Source organism: Prinia subflava, chromosome 12, assembly GCF_021018805.1.
Source record: "Prinia subflava isolate CZ2003 ecotype Zambia chromosome 12, Cam_Psub_1.2, whole genome shotgun sequence".
In the NCBI taxonomy this organism is placed as follows: Eukaryota; Metazoa; Chordata; class Aves; order Passeriformes; family Cisticolidae; genus Prinia; species Prinia subflava.
Window position 1 is genome coordinate 9,285,235 of NC_086258.1, and position 19,604 is coordinate 9,304,838.

At 50.1% G+C, this 19,604-nt stretch overlaps 1 protein-coding gene across 3 annotated transcripts in view; it reads left to right on the forward strand.

Moving 5' to 3' along the window:
* GSN (gelsolin) overlaps window positions 1–19,604 on the forward strand; it is a 20,590-nt gene continuing 986 nt past the window's right edge. The window contains exons 1-15 of one of the 3 annotated variants that reach the window (XM_063410320.1): window positions 1–125; window positions 11,833–12,034; window positions 12,573–12,727; window positions 13,556–13,717; window positions 13,879–14,028; window positions 14,268–14,357; window positions 15,258–15,390; window positions 15,597–15,685; window positions 16,008–16,223; window positions 16,776–16,909; window positions 17,397–17,487; window positions 17,667–17,837; window positions 18,688–18,862; window positions 19,140–19,264; window positions 19,417–19,494. In XM_063410320.1, the coding sequence (XP_063266390.1) occupies window positions 11,842–12,034; window positions 12,573–12,727; window positions 13,556–13,717; window positions 13,879–14,028; window positions 14,268–14,357; window positions 15,258–15,390; window positions 15,597–15,685; window positions 16,008–16,223; window positions 16,776–16,909; window positions 17,397–17,487; window positions 17,667–17,837; window positions 18,688–18,862; window positions 19,140–19,264; window positions 19,417–19,494 (1,962 nt within the window). In that variant the 5' untranslated portion in view covers window positions 1–125; window positions 11,833–11,841. Of the gene's footprint in view, window positions 126–509; window positions 552–10,519; window positions 10,742–11,832; window positions 12,035–12,572; window positions 12,728–13,555; window positions 13,718–13,878; window positions 14,029–14,267; window positions 14,358–15,257; window positions 15,391–15,596; window positions 15,686–16,007; window positions 16,224–16,775; window positions 16,910–17,396; window positions 17,488–17,666; window positions 17,838–18,687; window positions 18,863–19,139; window positions 19,265–19,416; window positions 19,495–19,604 lie in introns of those variants that run through there. The other 2 variants (XM_063410319.1, XM_063410318.1) reach the window with 2 other exon arrangements.

Here is a 19,604-nt window from a genome sequence, read left to right on the forward strand (position 1 = left end):
CGGGGCGGAGGCGGGCGAGCTCCGGATCCCGCCCCCGGGGCTGCCCGGCCCTGCCCTGCCCGGCTCTGCCCGGCCCTGTCCTGCCCGGCCCCGCAGCTGCCTGTGCCCGCGAGTGCCAGCACCAGGTAGGGCCGGGCGCGGCTGCCGGGGCTCTCCCGGCTCCTCGCCGCACGGCCGGGCGGAGGGAGCGGGGCTCGGGGGGACGGAGGGAGGGGGCCGCGGTGCCGGGTCCTGCCCCCGGTCCTGTCCCGGGGCGTTTCCTGCGGCATCTGCGGGGCTGTGCCCGGCTGTGCCCGGGAGCAGCTCCCGTCCCGCCGGGCCGGAGGAGCCCCCGCAAGCTCGGCGCCTGTGAACGCCGCTGAAAGCAGTGCGAGTGGCGATGGGAACCGCGGGGGCTTGTTTGTTCGGTTCTTTGCCTGGGGGAAGAATGTTTGAGGGCTCTGACGAGAAATTCAAACAATGTAGACACTGAAAACATATTTAAAATGTTTCCTAGGAAGAGTGTTAAAAAAAAAGTTATGGGGATGACTTGTTTCAAGGAGGCCTCATTAGTAAGTAGATCCGTCTTGGAATAAAACTGCTTTGAATGTTATTTTCTCTTGGATGTAAAAAGTCCGACTTTGCTAACAAGGATGATACTAGCATTGTTTCCCCTTAAGTCTCTTATTTTTCTTACTGATCGTTACAATTTCCATTTTCCACTACCAACTCTGCATGATGCAAGTTTATCGGCAAAAAAAAAAATTCCTTTATTTCCTTTGTGGGAGTAGAGCATGGCTGAGCTCAGAGTGTCCTGCTCTGGAGTCAGAGGGGGTGGGGGTTCCCTAAATACCTCTCCTCCTTTGGGTTTCTCAAACTGTTCTACAGAATACCTCACAACATCCATCTGGAAAAATGAGGTGAAACCTGAGTACTGAGGAATGAGTCTCTCACAGGCTATTCCAGCTGGTTCCTCTTGGCCAGGAGACAGTTTATTCCACAGTTTGTACCACAGAGAGGTGGGAGACGGGAGCTCAGCCTGTGCAGGGGCACAGAGCAGCAGAATCAGGGTTTCACATCTGGGTGCTGCTGGCATCGCCGCCGCCTCCCTGCCCACCCCAGTGCCCGGGCCTGCCGTGGTTTCAGGCTCTGGCTGGGCTCCATCCATCTCCAGAGCAGGCAGTGGGAGCTCAGGCACCAGCCCAGTGCTCACCTGCACCATCCCCAGGCTCGCTGGCAAGTCCAGCTCCGTGGCTTTCACGGGAATTCTGTGTGAAGGCAGGGTGGGAATTGTCGCTACACCTCATTAGTGAGTGTCTGAAATGTGACAGGTTTAAAGACAGGGAGAGATTTCCCAGTGGTTGTTTGAGAGTTTAGCTGAGTTTTAGTGAGAGCTGAGTACCTGCAGTGTCCCCAGAGGAATGACTCTGGCTCTTGGCAGAGTGGAGGCTTTCTCTGGCTGGATGGAATGAAATTCCAGTGCCATGGGGAAAACAGCGGGGAAATTGAACCACCATCAATCTTTGGCTGCTCCTGAATGTCAGAAGGGTGACAAAGCAGAAATGCTACTGCTGCTGCTCGTTTAACTTGGATTTTACAGGCACAAATCCAACACGTTGAGAGTTTGTTCCTTTCATCACCAAGGCAGGGGTGGGAGCACTCTGCACTCCGGGTTCATGTTCTGATGATGTTACCAGGGGGGATTGCTGCCAGCTCTGGCTAACAGGCTGCCTGATGTGTTCCAGTGCAGGGCTGTTTTTGTAATGATTTCTGTAATTTTGGGAGTGCTGCAGCCACGTCCAGCCTGGTGGTGTGGGCAGCAGTGGCACTGAGCCTCTGTGCCAGGGCAGGGGTCGGGACCTTCCTGTGGGACAAGCAGCAGCAGGTTCAGCTGCTGACCCAGACTGAGCCAGCGCTTTCCCCCGTCCCATATTCAGATAAAACAACTTCTTGTGTAGCTTGGGTGTTTTACAGAATTCTGGTGGGAACCAAACCGTTTTTAAAATAGCCCTGTGACGTATTTAGTGCTCAGGATTTATATCTACTTTCAGCTCACTTACAAATACAAGCTTTCCATTTTAATCCAGTCCCAGACATTAGTGTTGCTGCTGAGTGGCTGTATGGGAAAGAGGATTTTGGACAGAAATGTGCAGCTTCACAAAACAACTATTACTTAGTTTTGCTTTGGAACCTGGAGACCTAAAGAAACTTTTTTTTTGTTCTTTAAGCTGAGGTGACCAAGTGTTGCAGGTTGGTTGCAGTAAAGCAGAACATGGTTAAACACAGATATGAAGTAGCCTGGGTACAATAACTCCTTCCTAGAGAGAAGCAGCTGCTCTTGTTTTCTGTTCCCTTCCATGGCACTCAGGAATTATCATGTGAACAATCAAGTTCTGAGTGTGTCTCTGCCTCTGCTCGATTATTGTCAAATGTTTTTCCTGAAAAGGCAAAAGATTCTGATATGGACAATTTGCCTGTGACAAGCTGTGTATTATTTCTGTTGGTTTGTCTGGTTCTCTGGAGCAGGTATTTGATATCCCTTCGAACAATTTCAGCTGAAAAGAAAATTGTTTATATTGATATTTCATATGTTTGCTTCTAATCTCTTTTGGATCTTTCTAAACTCAAGAATCAAAGGATGTCTTGTGCAGTGGCTTTCAGAGGTCACTGAGGTTTTGCATTAGGAAGAAAACCTCAAGTTATCTTTTTTTGTGAAGCTTTTGTGCAGCTCTTTGTGCACCTCTGTCTCTTCATTTGTTCTGCTTCTCACAGCATTAGTTCAAGTGTGTCTTTTCAGTCTCCTAATCATTAATTAATCACTTCAGACACTAAGAAGCCTAAGGGAATCGGAAAGAAACGCTGTGGATGATTAATTCTTTTCCCATAAAAGCACTAAACTTGCTGAGCTCTCAGCTCTGAGCCACGCTGGAGCTATTTTTCCTGTCAGACACAAGCTCCCTAGGTGGGGACAGAGCACAGCTCTGGAGCTGGAGCAGTTTGGGGAGCGTTTTACTGCAGGAGGCTCCACAGAGCAGAGGGAGAAGGGAATGCAGGCGCAGACAGCCCCGGGGCACGGCAGAGCTGGCTCAGCACTGCTCACAGCAGATGTTTGCACAGACATGAGAAGGGAAAAGCGCTCAGGCAGTTTCCCTCAGGTCTGTCCTTGTGACTCTGGCAGTCGGGACGTGTCTTGATCGGGGATCTCTGACTTTGCTCGGATATTTCAGTGAGGAGGAGGAAGGTAAATGAGCCAGTGGTGGGGGTGTCTGAGCACCGTGTGTGCACCAGGCCTGGCTTTCAGAGATTTTGCCTCTGCCTCATCTCTGCTCCCCACGAGGCGTTGGCAGATTTTCAGTGTTTACACTGTGTCCTACACCCTGATAGCAAATTACACCAATGGCCAGATTCATCAGGGCTCTTATCAGTGTCAGACACTGCCGGGTGCCTCTGTTTGCCCTGCAGCAGGCAGTGCCTGGCCCCGGCTCCAGCCGCCCTGCTGTGTGTAGGGAACAGGGAAGCGCCGGGAATGCCTCCCCTGCCTCCATCAGTGCGCCCTGCCCAGCCAGGGGCGTTCCAGAGCTGCCTCTGAACGTGGCACTGATAAATCCCATCAGAGATGAAATCAGGTCCGACAGTGCCCATGAAATGTCAGCCCAGTGCTTCACACCTGCCCCGGGAACGAAAGTGTGCTCAGAGAAGCCAGGAGAGGCGGTAGCAGCCTGTCTCAGCAGGACGGCCGGGTGTTTATCTCTGATTATCCGCTGCTGATGCGTTTGCAAGGTTAAACAGTGCTCCGACATGAGTTAAGCAGAGCTCTGGGCGCTGTGCAGCGCTGGGCTGGAAATGCCAGCCTGGAGTGGCCGTGCTGGATCCCGGCCCCTCGGGAGCCTGCTGGTGCCGCTGGCACGGGAGGGGCTGTTCTGGTTGTTGTTCTGGGATCCCACACTGCCCTCTGGAGAACGGCCTTTGTTTTACTTCGTTCAGTTTCCCCAACTGCCTTCTCAGTCAGGATATTCCAGGTTGTCAGGGTTTTGTGATCCGAATTTGGGGTGTGATGGTGTCTGTTGGATGTGATGCATGGAAGGGTTAGATGGCATGAGCTCTGAAGATTTATGTCTTTTTTCCTTTTGCCTGTTTTAAAGTGCTCTTTTCTGGCTATAGCCTGAGGGTTTGGTCTTTTCTCTTTTTTTGTTCCTCATTTGCCTCCCACTGAGAACCTGGAGAGCTGGAACCGATCTCAGCTGAGGTCCCAGCACAACTTGGAGTGGGAGAAACAACAGTTTGTCTGTACTGGGGCAGCCAGGCGGTGGGACACTGTCCAAACCCAAAGTTTAGACATATGTTATTTACTCAGTGTTTCCACACGCAGTAAAAGTACAGCTACAATTCAAAATAGCATCTTTAAAACACTGGAGGAAATGAATCATCCCAGGATCTCTCAGGATGGACGGGGGCTGCTGCAGTGAGCGCTGACACCGTGAGGACTTTCCCTTCTCTAGGGCTCTCTGCTCTGACAATCCTTGTGGTTCCTCCACAGCAAGGCCCGAATCCTGCTTGGAATTAAATAAAATAAAGCCCTCTCCTGTTAATCCCATAGCTCCGAGGAAGAAGGGATGTGTTTGGCATGTGTGTTTCCAGCATTGCCCTCTTGTGGCTGTGCGCGGTGGGATGGGAGCTCCGGGCATTCCTGCTGCCAGTTTTTGTTAATCCTGAGTTGCTTCGTGTCTTGAGGAGGTTTTTGATGTGGAAAGCTGAATTCTGTGTGGAGCTGATGTGGGAGGCAGGAGCTGATGGAGTCCCACTGGCCCCGTGCTGATACCAGCCCGGCTGTGCCCTGTGTGGCATCAGCAAAATTCATTAATGTGCTTTGTACTCACTTATACTCACCCTGACATCTGCCTGTGCCTCTCCTGCCCCTGTCCCTCGAGTAACAAAGACTCCTGAGTCATTTCAGGCCGTTTCCTGGGCCTGATGCTTCACGAGGAGTGCAAGGCCACGCTCTTCCCTTTTTCTTCCCTTTTGGACCTGTTCTAGGCCATCTCTCCTGCTTCCCAGCCTTTCCCTGGCAATAATGTGGTGCTCTCTTTGTGTCATGGATCACAGATTGAACTTCTGTTCTGCAGAGGAATGTATCAGCTTGTTCTCTGGGGAAGAAGGGTTTGCATAAAGTTGCAGATGATTTCCCCTGAACAGGCAGGACCTGGGGACTGGAGGAAGAACATCTGTGTCATTTCCCTGCAGCTGACCACAGGCATGTCTTCACTGCCTCCCTCAATGTGTCCTGCCTGCCACCAGCAGCTCTCTCTCTGGGACATAATTTCAGGAGGTAGTCATATTTTAATGTGCTGGTTTATGTCTTATGTGTTACATAAGCACTCCTTAAATATTTTTTCAGCACTGGACAATGATTTGTGTTGGAGTGTAATTCAGAATTTACTTTTGCTCCCCAGTGAGTGGATGTGGTCGGTGATTTCCACCGATCCAGCCTTCCCTGTGTGTGTTTGAGTGCATGATTCAGCTCTCACTTATGCTCAAGGCAGGGCTCTGAACCAGCTGATTGTATCAGCAGCTTTTCTCTGGGTGTGTTTCAGATGGCAGACCTGTCTAATCTCCAAAGCTTTCTCCTGTAGAAGTAATACTCTCCCCAGTTTACATCACTGCAACTGAGAGGAAACTCAGGTTTCTGTGTTGAGGTTTTCTGCCCGGGGTGCATCAGGCTGGAAGCTCTGTGTTTGCTAAGTGGGTTGTATTCAAAAGGTGCAGAACCCAGAATAGAGCTGATGTGACTCATAGTGCAAACAAACAGCTGGAAAAAGTGAACAATGCTCAAATCTTCTGGGCCTTCTAACTTGCTCAAGTGGTTTAGTAGGAATTTTAACAAATGCAAAAACCCTACTTGCCAGTTGCACAGCTAATGCTGGACTTCGTGTCCTGGACTCTTGATCTGAGTTAAGCAACTCAGTTTGAATTTTTTTAGATTTGTGGCTTTTCTGTTAAGATGTAGCTGCAGGGAATGCCTTTAACTGCGCTGCTCCTCATACAGGGAGCTGAAATAGTTTATGGAGTCACCATGGCTGGGAAGGGGGAGGCTCTCCCATGCCAGTTTTTTTCTTAATCCCAAATAACCTTTGTTTACTGGCTTCTTCAAGGGATGGAAGGAAAGGGGTTGGGTTTAGTTCTGTGTATATATGAATTTAGGGCTGTCTGGAGACTGAAAACTGAGCTAATCCATCACTTTAGATATTTTTCAATGCCTGTCCCCTTGGTAACAAAGCTGAAGTCCTGCCAGAGTTATTTCCAATGGTTTACCGAAGAATTATTGATATTCTATACTGGTTTGGCAGGGGAGTTGAAGGAATAAACAGATATTTCCACTTTCAGGGTGTGCTGTCATCGCTGTGGATCCTGTGCTGAACTTTCTCCGTGTTCAGAGCACCACTCCAAATCCTGAGTTTTGGATGGTCAGAACCCAAGTGATCCCGTGCTGTTCACTCTCACAGGCTTTGTAAATTCATCAGAGTTTTTATGGGGCAGCAACAGACCAGAGAATAAAGAAATGGCTATGTGGGCAGTCAGACAGTGTAGGCTGTGCTCAAAGTGCACAAAGAGCTGAACCTGAAGCAAGCAAATAACTTTATTGGGGTTTTTGTTTGAGTGATCTCTTCAGTGTCGCTGTTTCAGACCTGGGGAATGCCGCCCTCGCTCTGGGCTGTGTCTGTGGCAAGCACAACCTGTAGATTTCCTCGGATTGATCATGCCAGGAGGATTATACCCCCTTGCCTCTTGCAAAACAAGGATTTAAAGTTTTCCTGTTGTTGCAGCAGAAATACAGCGGTGATTTACCTCTTCTGGCACTTGGTATAGGAATGCTGTGACATAAGGGAGGCTTTCTTTTTTGACGATGTATATTGTTGTTTATTTGGAGCAGTTCATATTCTCCAGGCAATGTTTGACAAATAAACAAAAAGCAGGAGAGGGTTAGCTGGGTGGAAATGCAAATGTTTGCACCCTGAGGTACAATAAAGATTGGTGCACAAGGGGCATTTTTGCAGCATGACTGTAGTGGATACAGACTCTACTCAGATTTACTGTTCTCCTCAATATTTAAGCAACTCAGTCTGTGTTTGCAGGTTATTTTGATGTTCTGCAAGTGTCACCCATGCAAATCAAAAATACAGCCTTTGCCATGTAGAAAGGCAGGCACTGGTCCAGCAGAGAGCAGCAGGTTGTTGGGATGCTCTGTGGTGAAATGTTGTGTTGGCTGCAGCCCTTCCTGTGTGGGTTTTGTTTACGCAGCAGATTTAGACAAATTATCTGAACCCATCAGACGCCGGAGCTGCAAATGAGCACAACCACACGGGGATGTGGGCTGCCCTTGTTTCTGTCTCATTTAATTCAGCCAGGCTCTCCTGAGCAGCCCTGTGCAGGTAACCCCTGACTGTATTTGTGGGTATATTCCGGTGTGAATTGCCACAAATTATTACAAATTAACCGGGCCTCACAAAAAATGTTGTACTCATTTTTCTCTTGTTAGCGGGCAGTTACTGAATGAAATAAAGATTTTCTTTCTTTCCCTGCTGTGAGTATTGGATGATACTATCTTTAAAAGTCACTTTAGCTCCATCATTAAGCTTTAGCTGGTAGTAGGTGTGAAGATGGGAGAGTGTATTTGATGTGGAGGAACCGCACATTAATTATTCCCTGTAATGCATTTTGCAGTGTGATGAGGCAGAGCGAGAGATTCCAGCCTCAGTGTGCACAGGTTTTTCCTGAAGGGAACAGGACTTTCCTCTCAGTGTGGTTGTGCTGGGCGGTGCAGAACTGGGCAGAAACTCAGAGGAGAGTGAGGACAAACGGCCTCAGTGCTGCTGGTGTCAACCTGTGAGGGCAGAGGGGACTGTGGCTGATGAGGGGGAGGCGAGTGAGCAGAGCAGAAATGAGGAATTTAGGGAGGGAGGCAATGAGAGCTGTTAGCTACAAGCTGCAGGGTGGAATAGGAATAGGAATAGGAATAGGAATAGGAATAGGAATAGGAATAGGAATAGGAATAGGAATAGGAATAGGAATAGGAATAGGAATAGGAATAGGAATAGGAATAGGAATAGGAATAGGAATAGGAATAGGAATAGGAATAGGAATAGGAATAGGAAAGGTGGTTTGGGTTGGAAACCGGGAGAGGCAGGAGCTGAGTCCTGGTGGGAGCTGCAGGAGCAGTCGGGGCTCACACAGCACGGCCCCGAGGATGCTCAGCAGGGCTGGGATTGCTGAGCACAGGGACTGGGGGCCTCGCTGCCTTTTCTGGCCCTTACCCTAAAACAAACAGCTCCCCCAGCCTCGGGGAGATCGTTCCACACTTCCCCGGGGCAGCAGCTCCAGGCTGCCATTGCTCTGTGGGGCAGACACAGGCTTGGATCAGCCGTGGCAGGAGCAAATCCCTGGGGTGTTCCTGCAGGCCAGACTCCATCCCAGAGCCTGGGCTGGCCTGTCCTGCTGGTCTGGCTGCACATCTGGAGACCATCATCAACTTGTTGTCTTCCAATGGTTGCTCAAATCATTGGATTAACTTTGCTAGGTTCTTGTTTTCATCACTCTGCAGCCAAGTGTCATTTAGCTGATCCATCTGCACCGAAATCCTGCAGTTTAAGCCCTTTCCTTGTTTTCCTTAAACAACTTTCCTTTGCATAAGACATTGGCTGTGCACAGCGCCCTTTCTGGGACCAAGCTGGACACTTTTACTGACAGCAGCTTGCAAAGTGCCTGTTTTCCATGTCTCCATCAGGACACCCTTTCCAGCAGGGCCCTGGCGATCTCAGCTGGCAAATGCCCTCAGAACAACATCCAGAGCAAACATTTCTGGGGCTTGTTTTAACAATGCAGCACTTGCTGCCAGCAGTAATAACCCAAACCAGCTGTTGGGGTAGATTTACACCTATTCCCTCCAGGAATGGCTCAGATTAATTAATTTTGTGAAAGAAGACTATAATACACAATTTATGCACTGTAGCACTCTTTCCATTTTTGCCTGTATTTACATATTGCAGCTCATTGGCAATGCAAGCTTGGATGTACAAAATGCCAAATTAATTAGGAGACTAAATAAATGGTTTTTCAAAACTATTGTATCTGCATATATCTGTAGATTACAATATCCTACAGTGGGATGTTAATGAAGAAGATTATCCTGGGTCTTTGTGCCTTCAGTCTGTGAGGTTTGCTCAGTTATGGCACTATGCAGGTATTTATTTTAGTAATAAAAACTCCAGAGTATTTTTCCATTTGGAAAGGACCCATCTCTTTCTAGTGTTATGCAACCAAGTCATTTTGGTTTGGGTTTTCTGGAGCTGCCAAAGCCTTTCACAGCTGCCTTCCTTGGAGTCAGGGTTCCAACATGTTTTTCACTGGGACTTAGACCTCTGACACTCTGAACTTCCTTCACAGAGATCAGAAATACCAGCAGGACTAGCACATTGTTTTTATTGTCTGGTTCAGTTTGAGACTTCCCAGAGAAATTTTCAAAGGTACCTTGCCAAGGTGACATTTCAAATTAAAATGCATCAGCCTGGACAAGACAGCAGCGGAGTGTTCTTGGGACAGAGGGAAAGAAAATATCCTCATGGAGAGTGGAGAAAGCACAAAGTGGGGTCTGCTCTTTCCTTTGTGGCAGTTTGGTTGTGGAGTTTTATGGGTGGAGGGTTTGGCCCCTTATTTAAGAATCTTTTGGGAGATTCTGAGCGTGGGAGGCTCAGCCTGTCAGGAATTCTCCCCTGGGTGTGTTGAGAAGTGCCCAGGAGCACAACCCCACATTGTGTGGCTGCTCCGTTCCTGAGGGCCACAGGGAAAGGTTCCTGCACATTTCACTCCTGCAAACACTTGGAAAATGAGATAGATGAACTTGCTGCAGTGTGAGAGGGTTGGGAGAATAATCTCTTTATCGGTGGCAGATTGCTGGGGTGCTACAATCAGCCCTGTTGTGATTCCTTTGGGCTGAGTAGGTTTGGTGCCTGTTGTGTTCCTGTCACAGGGTGTTGCTACACCCTCACAAATACTTGGTTGTGAAATTGCTGGATTACTGAATGAGCTTTTGTTCTGCCACCTACCAGACTCTGAATGCTGTGTTGTGAACCCGGGATCTGAAACCCATCAAGCCCTCCCGAGCTGTTGCTGGCAGTGGTGTGTGGAGGCTCATCCGTGCCAAGCAGGGCTGAGCTGCGCTCCTCTGACACCTCCAGGGAGCTGAGGGTGCATCCCCCATCCTCAGCTTGCTCAGCTGAGTCCTTGTCCTCCCCAAAGCCTCTTTCCCTGCCTCCCCTGCCAGCTGGAGCTGCTCCTCTGCGTCTCCCCCACCCCGCAGCTCGCTGACAAGCCCTGCCTGCCTTGCTGCTGTCTGAGTTCCCCCTGCGAGGGGCGCTTGGCCCGTGTGCTCCTGGCCGGGAATGGATCCTGCCGGGGAGAGGCTGGGGGAGCTCTGGGATTCCAGCGGGGCTGTTCCGCCCCTGTGCTGCCCGGGGGTGGGTGTGTTTGTCCCCATAAAAGATTGGCTCCTGCCCTTCGCCTTCCCCAGCAGCCGCAGGAGCTGGGACTCCCCACAGCTCTGCGGGAGAAGGGAGAAGCCCGTTCGCTCCTAGAAATGGGCAGAAGGGATTTCAGTGCTCTTTTCCTCGCCATTCTCTGCACAATGGCTCTGAGGCTGAGCTGTGTCAGCTCCGTGTCTGTGGCAGGGCTGGGCTATGTTGTGACAGCAGCTGTTGTGCTCTCAGCTGTGGTAAGTGACAAATCACAATTAAACACTGATAAACTGCCGGTTCCAGCTGCTGACAGGAGTCCCTCTCCTTTAGCTCTTTTGTCCAGTTTTTAGTGGGATTTTGGGAGGATTCAGGCTGACTGGGATTATGATGATAAAGTTCATTCTTTTCCATCTTTGATACCTAACTTGCTATTTTGCTTTCTGGTTTGTAACATTCTTTATTTCTGCCTTGAAAACTGAGCGTATTTTACTTTTGTCCATCAGCTGCTGTGAACATCTTCTTTGTCAAAGTACTGAATGATTCTAATGTAATATTGTAATGTTTTCTTCCCTGTTACCTGACAGCACTCAAAGGCATGATGTGATCAATGGACTGACTTCATTGCCAGTGCGCCAGGAATGTTTTATTTCCTTTCAAAATTATCAAAGTGAATTCTTTCATAAGAGAGGAAAGCGTTCATTATGTTTGTTAAAAAAAAGGATATTGCACAGTGTTGATATATTGCATAAGTATGGCAATAAACATATTAAACCAAAATTGCAATGTCCTTAGGACAGGATGTTGTGTAAATTAATGTAATTCCTGCAAGGGAGCATTAAAGTAACAGGTCAGAACAGAAGAGCTTTAAGAAACCTGTTAATTACCTAAATATTCAATCATATTCACAGCATTTTCCATTTGGTTTTAGAAAACCTGTAAATCGTGTTTGTGCAGGATGTGCAACATGTGGAGTTAAAAGGGGTTTCTTTCCAACAGCCTGGGATGTCAAGCTTCACCTATGTGCCATACTGAAAAGTTATAAATTATTAAGGAAAATACGGAGATTAAAATCCAGAGAGAGAGACAATAGAGTCTAGAAGAGGATAAGCCAGGAATAAACCTGGAAGTAGAGGAGATTGGAAGTGAAAATTAACAGTGATCAATGGAGAGGGATTCTTTCCACACACATCCTTATTTCCCCCCCCCCCCGTTCAAAACTCAGTGCATGAGAAAAAAGGAAACTTTCCACCTTTTGCCTGGCGCAACAAGTTAAGAGATGAGAAGCAATTTAATTTAAATATTTCTTTGTGTCCTGCACGCTGAGCAGCATCCTCTGTCTCACCCCCAGCCTGTCAGCATGGTGGAACACGCGGAGTTTCTGAAGGCCGGGAAGGAACCCGGCCTCCAGATCTGGAGGGTGGAGAAATTCGATTTGGTCCCAGTGCCAAAAAACCTGTACGGAGACTTCTTCACGGGGGATTCCTACCTGGTGCTGAACACCATCAAGCAGCGCAGCGGGAACCTCCAGTACGACCTGCACTTCTGGCTGGGTGAGTGCTGGGAGTGGCCCTGCAGGGCTGCCAGAGCCCAGAGCGACCCCTGAGCCTCTCTGCTCCAGCCGTGGCCAGGAAATGTTACCCAAGGAAGTAAAAACAGCACAGTGAGAACGCAGTTCTGGGTGTAAATAGCCCTGCTCAGGTCAAATATTTGTGTGGTCTCTGTGATAGAGAGTACAGCCACCTGTGATCCTAAACCCAGCTTTTCTGGGCAATAGGACAGGTAAGTCCCTGTTCTGCAGAGGGTCACTGGGAAGACAGGATCTCAGGTGAATTCCTGGCTGAAATCCTTTCTGCTGGAAGGAGGGAGGTCGGTGTGTTCCTCCTGATGAGGGAGGGGGATTTTCCCCTCTCCCAGCTGCCCTCTGCAGTCCGTGTCACAGAGTGCAGTGCCCAGGCTTTCCCCACAACCTGCAAACCCCAGGCTCTTTGACAATACCCCAGTCCAATCTGCCTTCTCCCCGTGTGCTTGCACAGCTGGGAGCAGAGGCAGACCCTGCACTCCCTGCCAGTGTCTCTCTCCGTGTTGCAGGTGATGAAAGCTCTCAGGATGAGCGTGGCGCTGCTGCCATCTTCACTGTGCAGATGGATGAGCACCTGCAGGGGAAGGCCGTGCAGCACCGCGAGGTGCAGGGCCACGAGTCCCCCACCTTCCTGGGCTACTTCAAATCCGGCATCAAATACAAGGTGGGTGACAGCTGGCCCGAGCCTGCAGGAAATGGCATCCTGCCCAACGCCCAGGAGAGTGAGAACTGCCCTTTTTCCAGTTGCTGAAAACCCCTTCTCAGCCAGATGTTTTCAATGAGTTGGAACTGCACAGGGTGGAGAACAGCAGATCCCAGGGGCAGAGATTTGGCTGAGTTAATAATACACAAGGAAAGCCCCAGAAAATTTTAGGAATCGAGGTTTTGTTTTTCTTCGAGAGGCAGAGGAAAGAGCAGTCCCAAGGCACCTGGAATGAATTTAAGAAGCAGCAAAGTTAATGGGAAACGCCTACCCAGGAGATTTGATTTCTCCCCACTTGCATAACAGTTTGACCTTGCAGTCTCAGTGCTGAGCCCACCCTCCCAGCATGTGCAATGTTTTGGTAAAGCAGATGAACAGTAGTGGGAGTTACTCCTCCCTGCCATCACAATAAAGTGGGATAGGAGTGAAAACACGCAGTCAAGCAGTTGTGTCTGTCAGGAATCCAAAGGCACAAGGAAAGTGATATCAGGTCACATGCTCGCAAAGTGCTCACATTTCCTCATGTCTGAGACTTTCCTGATCTTTCTGATTTGTTTATTTCCCACTCACTTGTTGTTGCTTTCATTCATTTAAACTTGGTTGTGCTTTTTTTGAGGGTTTCTGACATGAGTCCTGTTGCCTGCATTGATAAATAATTCCCAGTGTCTGTCAGCAGAGAAAGTGAATCCTTTCCCAAGTGAGCTTGGGATAATTTCTGGTGGACAGGACATGTTATACATATGGAATAGACAGTTCTGGTGTGAATCCTGGCTCCTGTGTTCCCCCCAGGCTGGTGGTGTGGCCTCTGGCTTCAGGCATGTGGTTCCCAACGAGGTCACTGTGCAGAGGCTGCTGCAGGTCAAGGGCAGGCGAACAGTGCGGGCCACGGAGGTGCCTGTGAGCTGGGACAGCTTCAACACCGGGGACTGCTTCATCCTGGACCTGGGCAGTGTGAGTATCACACAGAGGCACAGGGCAGGACACGTCTGACACTCCACTGAGGCCAGCTCAGTGCTGAGCGTGCTGAGACGCTGCCATTGCTCACTCCCAGCTGAGTCCTGGCTCATCTAGAGAGGGATTGTGCACTGACACAGCTTTTTCCTTTCCCCCAGAACATCTACCAGTGGTGTGGCTCCAAGAGCAACCGGCAGGAGCGGCTGAAGGCCACGGTGCTGGCCAAGGGCATCCGCGACAACGAGCGCAACGGGCGCGCCAAGGTCTTCGTGTCAGAGGAGGGAGCCGAGCGCGAGGAGATGCTCCAGGTGCTTCCCTCTGACCGTGCCGGGCTGGGAATGTGGTGTGTGGGAGAAAGGTGGGGTGGGAATGTGGAGAGTGTGGTGTAAACACAGCTCAGTGCAGGCCTGAGCTCTGCCCCGCTGGGACATCTGAGGGAATCTGCATGATCAATCTGGAATTCTCTTCTGCTCGTTCTCTTGAGTGGAGCAGCTGCGAAGGAAGATCCTCTTGGGCTGGCTGGTAGTGATTTTTCTCTCCCTCACAGGTCCTGGGACCAAAGCCCAGTTTGCCAGAAGGAGCTTCTGATGAGACCAAAACAGACACAGCCAACAGGAAGCTGGCTAAGCTCTACAAGGTAATGAGGAGCCCTGACACAACTCTGGGGAGAATGGGGTGATCTTTGTGAAATTAGAGGGAGGTGCAATAGCAGAGAGGAGCTGAACTGCTCTGAGTCCTGCTCCTGCCTCACTCTGCTTCCTAACAAGTTTTGTGTAAGAACCTTGGTTGCTTACACTGCATGTCCATGTACTCTCTGCTGCATTTGTCAGCACATGTGACTGTAGTGAGACAGGATAGGATTTTCGGGAATTTTTGAGAGAACAGTGGAGTGTGAAACAATGAGGGCAAAGGGGAGCTTTCCTCTGTGCTGTCAGGCATTGTGTTAGGAAGGTGAGAGGACAGAACTAGAAGCAGAGAGCCTGAGAAGCAGGACCTGCCCCTTTCTGACAACCAGATGAAGCCATGACTTGGAAGGTGCCATTTGCCATCAGCTGTGTGAGTGGAGAAGGGTGTCCAAGGCTTTTGGGAAGGAATCTTCTCTAGGCATCTTCTGGTATCCATGGGGTGAATTTCTGCTAAGATGGTTTGTTATGTGGCACTTTATACATTTGTCAGTAGAGGAACTCAGATTTTTAACCCCACGATACAGGGAGGCTGTTCCCCGTTACCCTGCAGTCCCTGTGTGCAGTTGGTTTGCTTTAGAAGATATTTCTTTTGCACTGAGGATATTTCCCATTTTGGACCAGTCTCTCTTTGGTCCCAGCAGTATCTGCTTTGCTAGAAATACTTGAAATCTTCAGAGCAAGTGTTCTGTTTTTGCCATACTGTTGCTGTGTCAGAGGTATCCTGTTTGAAAACAATAGTGCCTGCAGCAGCCAGTGCATTCAAATGCATTTCCCTTCCCCTCCCTGAGTTCTGAGCGGAGCAGGAGGGAGCAGAGGGTGCTTTTTGTGACCTCTGTGCTGGTTTGTCACAGGTCTCCAACGGGGCTGGGAACATGGCAGTGTCCCTGGTGGCAGATGAGAACCCCTTCTCCCAGGCAGCCCTGAGCACCGACGACTGCTTCATCCTGGACCATGGCACAGATGGAAAGATCTTTGTTTGGAAAGGTACCTGAGAGAGAAAAGAGTTAATATCATAAATAGCAAGGCCGTTGTTCTCTCTCAGCCACCAAAACAGGCACAAACAGTGGTCATTTGTTATTTGGTATCATTTATCTGGAAGGTTGGGCCCTTCCACTTTTGCAGAAGGTACCTGGGACAGTTTCCTCTGTGGGTAAAACCCCTGACCCCCTTTCTCTCTATTTTCATTAAAGGCAAAGGTGCCAACTCCGAGGAGAAGAAGGCAGCACTGAAAACAGCCTCAGAGTTCATTGACAAGATGGGTTATCCCAAACACACCCAGGTAAGGGCTGTGGCAGCCCCGGGCACTGGGGGCCCTTTTCTGCCACGTGTGCCAGGGGCTGCGGAGCACGGGTGGCTCCGGAGACCTGTCCCTGTTGCTCTTCTCAAGTAGCTCCTGTTGTGGGAGATCTGCTCTGTTTTGGGAGGTTCTGCAGTGCTGCTCCTGGGCTAAAGCAGCATTTACCCCAGCACAGCTGGCAGTTAAAGTTTCTTCCTCTCAGATACTCCTTTATCTTTTCCGTGACCTCTTCTAAGAGTAAAAAAGAGCAGCAGATAAACCTGCTGTTCTTAGGGAGACGGTTCTGAAGGCTCCTTCCTTTCAGATCCAAGTCCTCCCCGAGAGTGGTGAGACACCTTTGTTCAAGCAATTCTTCAAGAACTGGCGGGACAAGGACCAGACAGACGGGCTGGGGCAGCCGCACGTCTCTGGCCACGTTGCCAAGATCGAGCAGGTCCCGTTCGACGCCGCCACCCTGCACAGCTCCAAGGCCATGGCAGCCCAGCACGGCATGGAGGATGATGGCTCTGGCAAGAAACAGGTCAGTGGTGCCACAGCCCGTCCGGGAAGGTTTCCAGACTTTTCTTTGCTGCTTGGTGACGTTGCTGCAAGAGCAGCAAGAGAAACGGAGGCCGGAGAGCCATCGACACAGGTCTTGTAGCTACGGGGGGAATTTCTGACAGCAGAAATAGCAGGAAGGTCTTGAAAGCCCTGCAGAAAAGTGGGGTTGGTTCTGACTCCCGATTTCCCAGCATTGTGGACATGGCTTTATTCCTCCTCCTGGTTATTCTGTTGCCATCGCATGTGTGAATGTCTTGGAGCGCTTGGGTTCATGGCTTCGGGCATAGAAGCAAGGGCGGAGTTGGGCTTGAACGGGCTGCGGGCTGTCCAGTCCCGGCCGAGGTTTGGCTGTTTAAAAACGCTCCGAAAAGCCCCAAAGCTCCGTTGGGGACCAGCGCTGGAGCGGACGGGAATTGTCCCGGCAGAGGGCGCGGCAGCACCGCCAGCTCCGGGCTGCGGGATTGGGAATGCCGCGGGCCGGGAACGGGCGCGTCCTGCAGCGCAGAATTTATTCTGTATATTCTCCCGCCAGATCTGGAGAATTGAGGGCTCCGAGAAGGTGCCGGTGGACCCCGCCACGTACGGGCAGTTCTACGGCGGGGACAGCTACATCATCCTGTACGATTACCAGCACGACGGGAAGCGGGGACAGATCATTTACACCTGGTACGGGACTGGGGGCAAGGAAACGCTGGGGCTGCCTGGGGCTGCGGGCCACTCGATAGAAAATCGATTACTGCTGGCTCCCGATTTCAGAGGATCTTTGGGGGATAAAGTTTCACCCTGGGTAAATTTCTGTTGCAAACAAAACAATACCAGAGGTCTGGGATGTTTCATTTGAAGTGGAACAATGGAGGGAATTACTGTGTGAGCTTTTATTTTTTCCCAGTTTCCCCCCCACCCCTGGTTATTACTCCCTTCTTTGGATCAAGCTCTGCTTATCTAGGAACATGCTGCTTATCTAGGAAATGTTCTTATCTCCCCCTGTGCTTGCTGTGCTACAATAGAGGATAAGGAATTTCTCCTTTGTGTTGAATGAAGTGCTGCAGAGATTCGGTATCACAGGGTTTCCTTAGCTCCTCTTGATCTCTGTAAGGTGTATGTGTGTGGGAAAAGGCTGAGAATAAAGCTGGGATTTGGCCTTGTTCTCCAGGCAGGGCGCCGACTCCACACAGGATGAGATTGCAACCTCTGCATTCCTCACAGTGCAGCTGGATGAGGAGCTGGGAGGCAGCCCCGTGCAGGTAAAGAGAGCCAGCAGAAACCAACCCCAGCACTGGGGGAATAAAGAAAAAAAAAATATATATACTAAATACCTGGCCCAGCTGGGTGCTCTGTGAATATTCCAGCTCGACAGAGAGCTGTAAAAGCCATTTCTGGTTAGTCTTGTCTCCAAACTGACAGCAAGTTTCTTTCCCTTCAGAAACGAGTAGTGCAAGGGAAGGAGCCCCCTCACCTGATGAGCATGTTTGGAGGGAAGCCCCTGGTTGTTTACAAGGGCGGAACCTCGAGGGAAGGGGGCCAGACCTCACCTGCGGCCACGCGGCTGTTCCAGGTGCGCTCCAGCACCTCGGGAGCCACCAGAGCAGTGGAGGTACGTGCAGGGCAGGCAGCCTTGGGGTGTGTGTGCAGCCTGTGATGGGAACACGACCCACTGAGGAGTTCAGTTCCCTCCGTGGAAAAGGGAAAAACACATACACACAAAAAAAAAATACAAAATATGTTTAGGAGCTCTCTTTTGCACATCTGGTTTAGGCTGTAGTGCTTTCTATTTTTTTTTTTTCAGGACCACATGGATTTTTATGTTGTACTGTACGTTCAACATCTATTTTTATAAACAGAATTCAGGGCTTTAAAGAAACTTATTTTTAATCGTGTGGCTTTAAACTGCAATCTCTCTGGCACCATTAAAAACAGTTTGGACTTTTCTTAACTCACTCATTAGTAAACAGAGCCCCACTGCTTTGAGAGAAAACGCACACACAACAACAAAGGGGAGATATAATCCTTCTGAGGAGAGTGCAGGAGGTTTATGGCTGCAGGAACTCCCCAAGTTTCCAGCTTCAAGAGGTTTCTTGTTGACACAGAGGAGTTGTTAATGATTGATCAGTGTTGGTAGCAGGGACTGCTCTCCCATGGGCTCCCTGGTGAGCTCCTCAATCTCCTGCCATAAGCACCAGGACTGGCTCAGTGGCAGCCAGGCATTCCTGCTTTAGGGCATGTGTACCTGTAATCACACGCTGAAACAGTTATTTACTCTTCCCATGTGGAAAATCTAAATCATCACTTGGATACAGGGAGTATACAACACATCTGACAGCCTTACATGCTCACATGGAAAATCTTGTTTGCAGTTTATTCAACTGTAAGTTCTGGTTTGATTTTGAAGTGACAGGCTCTGTGTACAGGTTACATCTGACGCCTGTAGTGTTCCTTCCTTTCAGCTGGATCCTACAGCCAGTCAGCTTAACTCCAACGATGCCTTTGTCCTGAAAACTCCCTCTGCTGCCTACCTGTGGGTCGGCCAAGGAGCCAGCAACGCTGAGAAATCAGGAGCACAGGAGCTGCTGAAGATCCTGGGAGCTCGCCCAGTGCAGGTTGCTGAGGGCAAAGAGCCAGGTGAGGGGGTCACAGGGGAGTCTGGGATCATTTCTGTGTAGCTGCACATCCTCAGCAATGATTTCATGGATATTTTGTCTCCCATAACAAGAGGATGTGGACATGGGCAAGAGGGGCTTCTCTGGGGTATTTTCCCTGTTTAACAATGCTCCCATGTATGTCTGCAGGCCAGTGGGACTTTCTGACCCACAGGAATGCTTCAAGTCCTGCCCAAACCACACCCCTGGTGTGGGTTCCACACACAGGAGAAGCATCAGCCTCTCTTTCTGTTTTCCAGACAATTTCTGGGCAGCGCTGGGCGGCAGAGCTCCGTACCGCACCTCGCCCCGCCTCAAGGACAAGAAGATGGACGCGCACCCGCCGCGTCTCTTTGCCTGCTCCAACAAGAGCGGGCGCTTCACCGTGAGTGTCCGGGCTTCAGCAGCATCCTCCTGGCAGGGCTGCCACAGGCTCAGGCCCACCAGCAGCTACACCTCATCCTTCTTGGTGTGTTTGTCCTGTACAGATAAAGCGATGCTTGGAGCCTGTGCTCATCTTAACCCTCTGTTTTGCAGATTGAAGAAGTTCCTGGAGATCTGACTCAGGATGACCTGGCCACAGATGATGTGATGCTCCTGGACACGTGGGATCAGGTAGGTCACGTTTACAGGGGGACAGGGGGAGCAAAGAGCAGGCACAGATTGGCTCTGGATCAAGACCTGAACCACAGTAGCCAGGGGTGCTGGTGTATTGCAGATTCAGC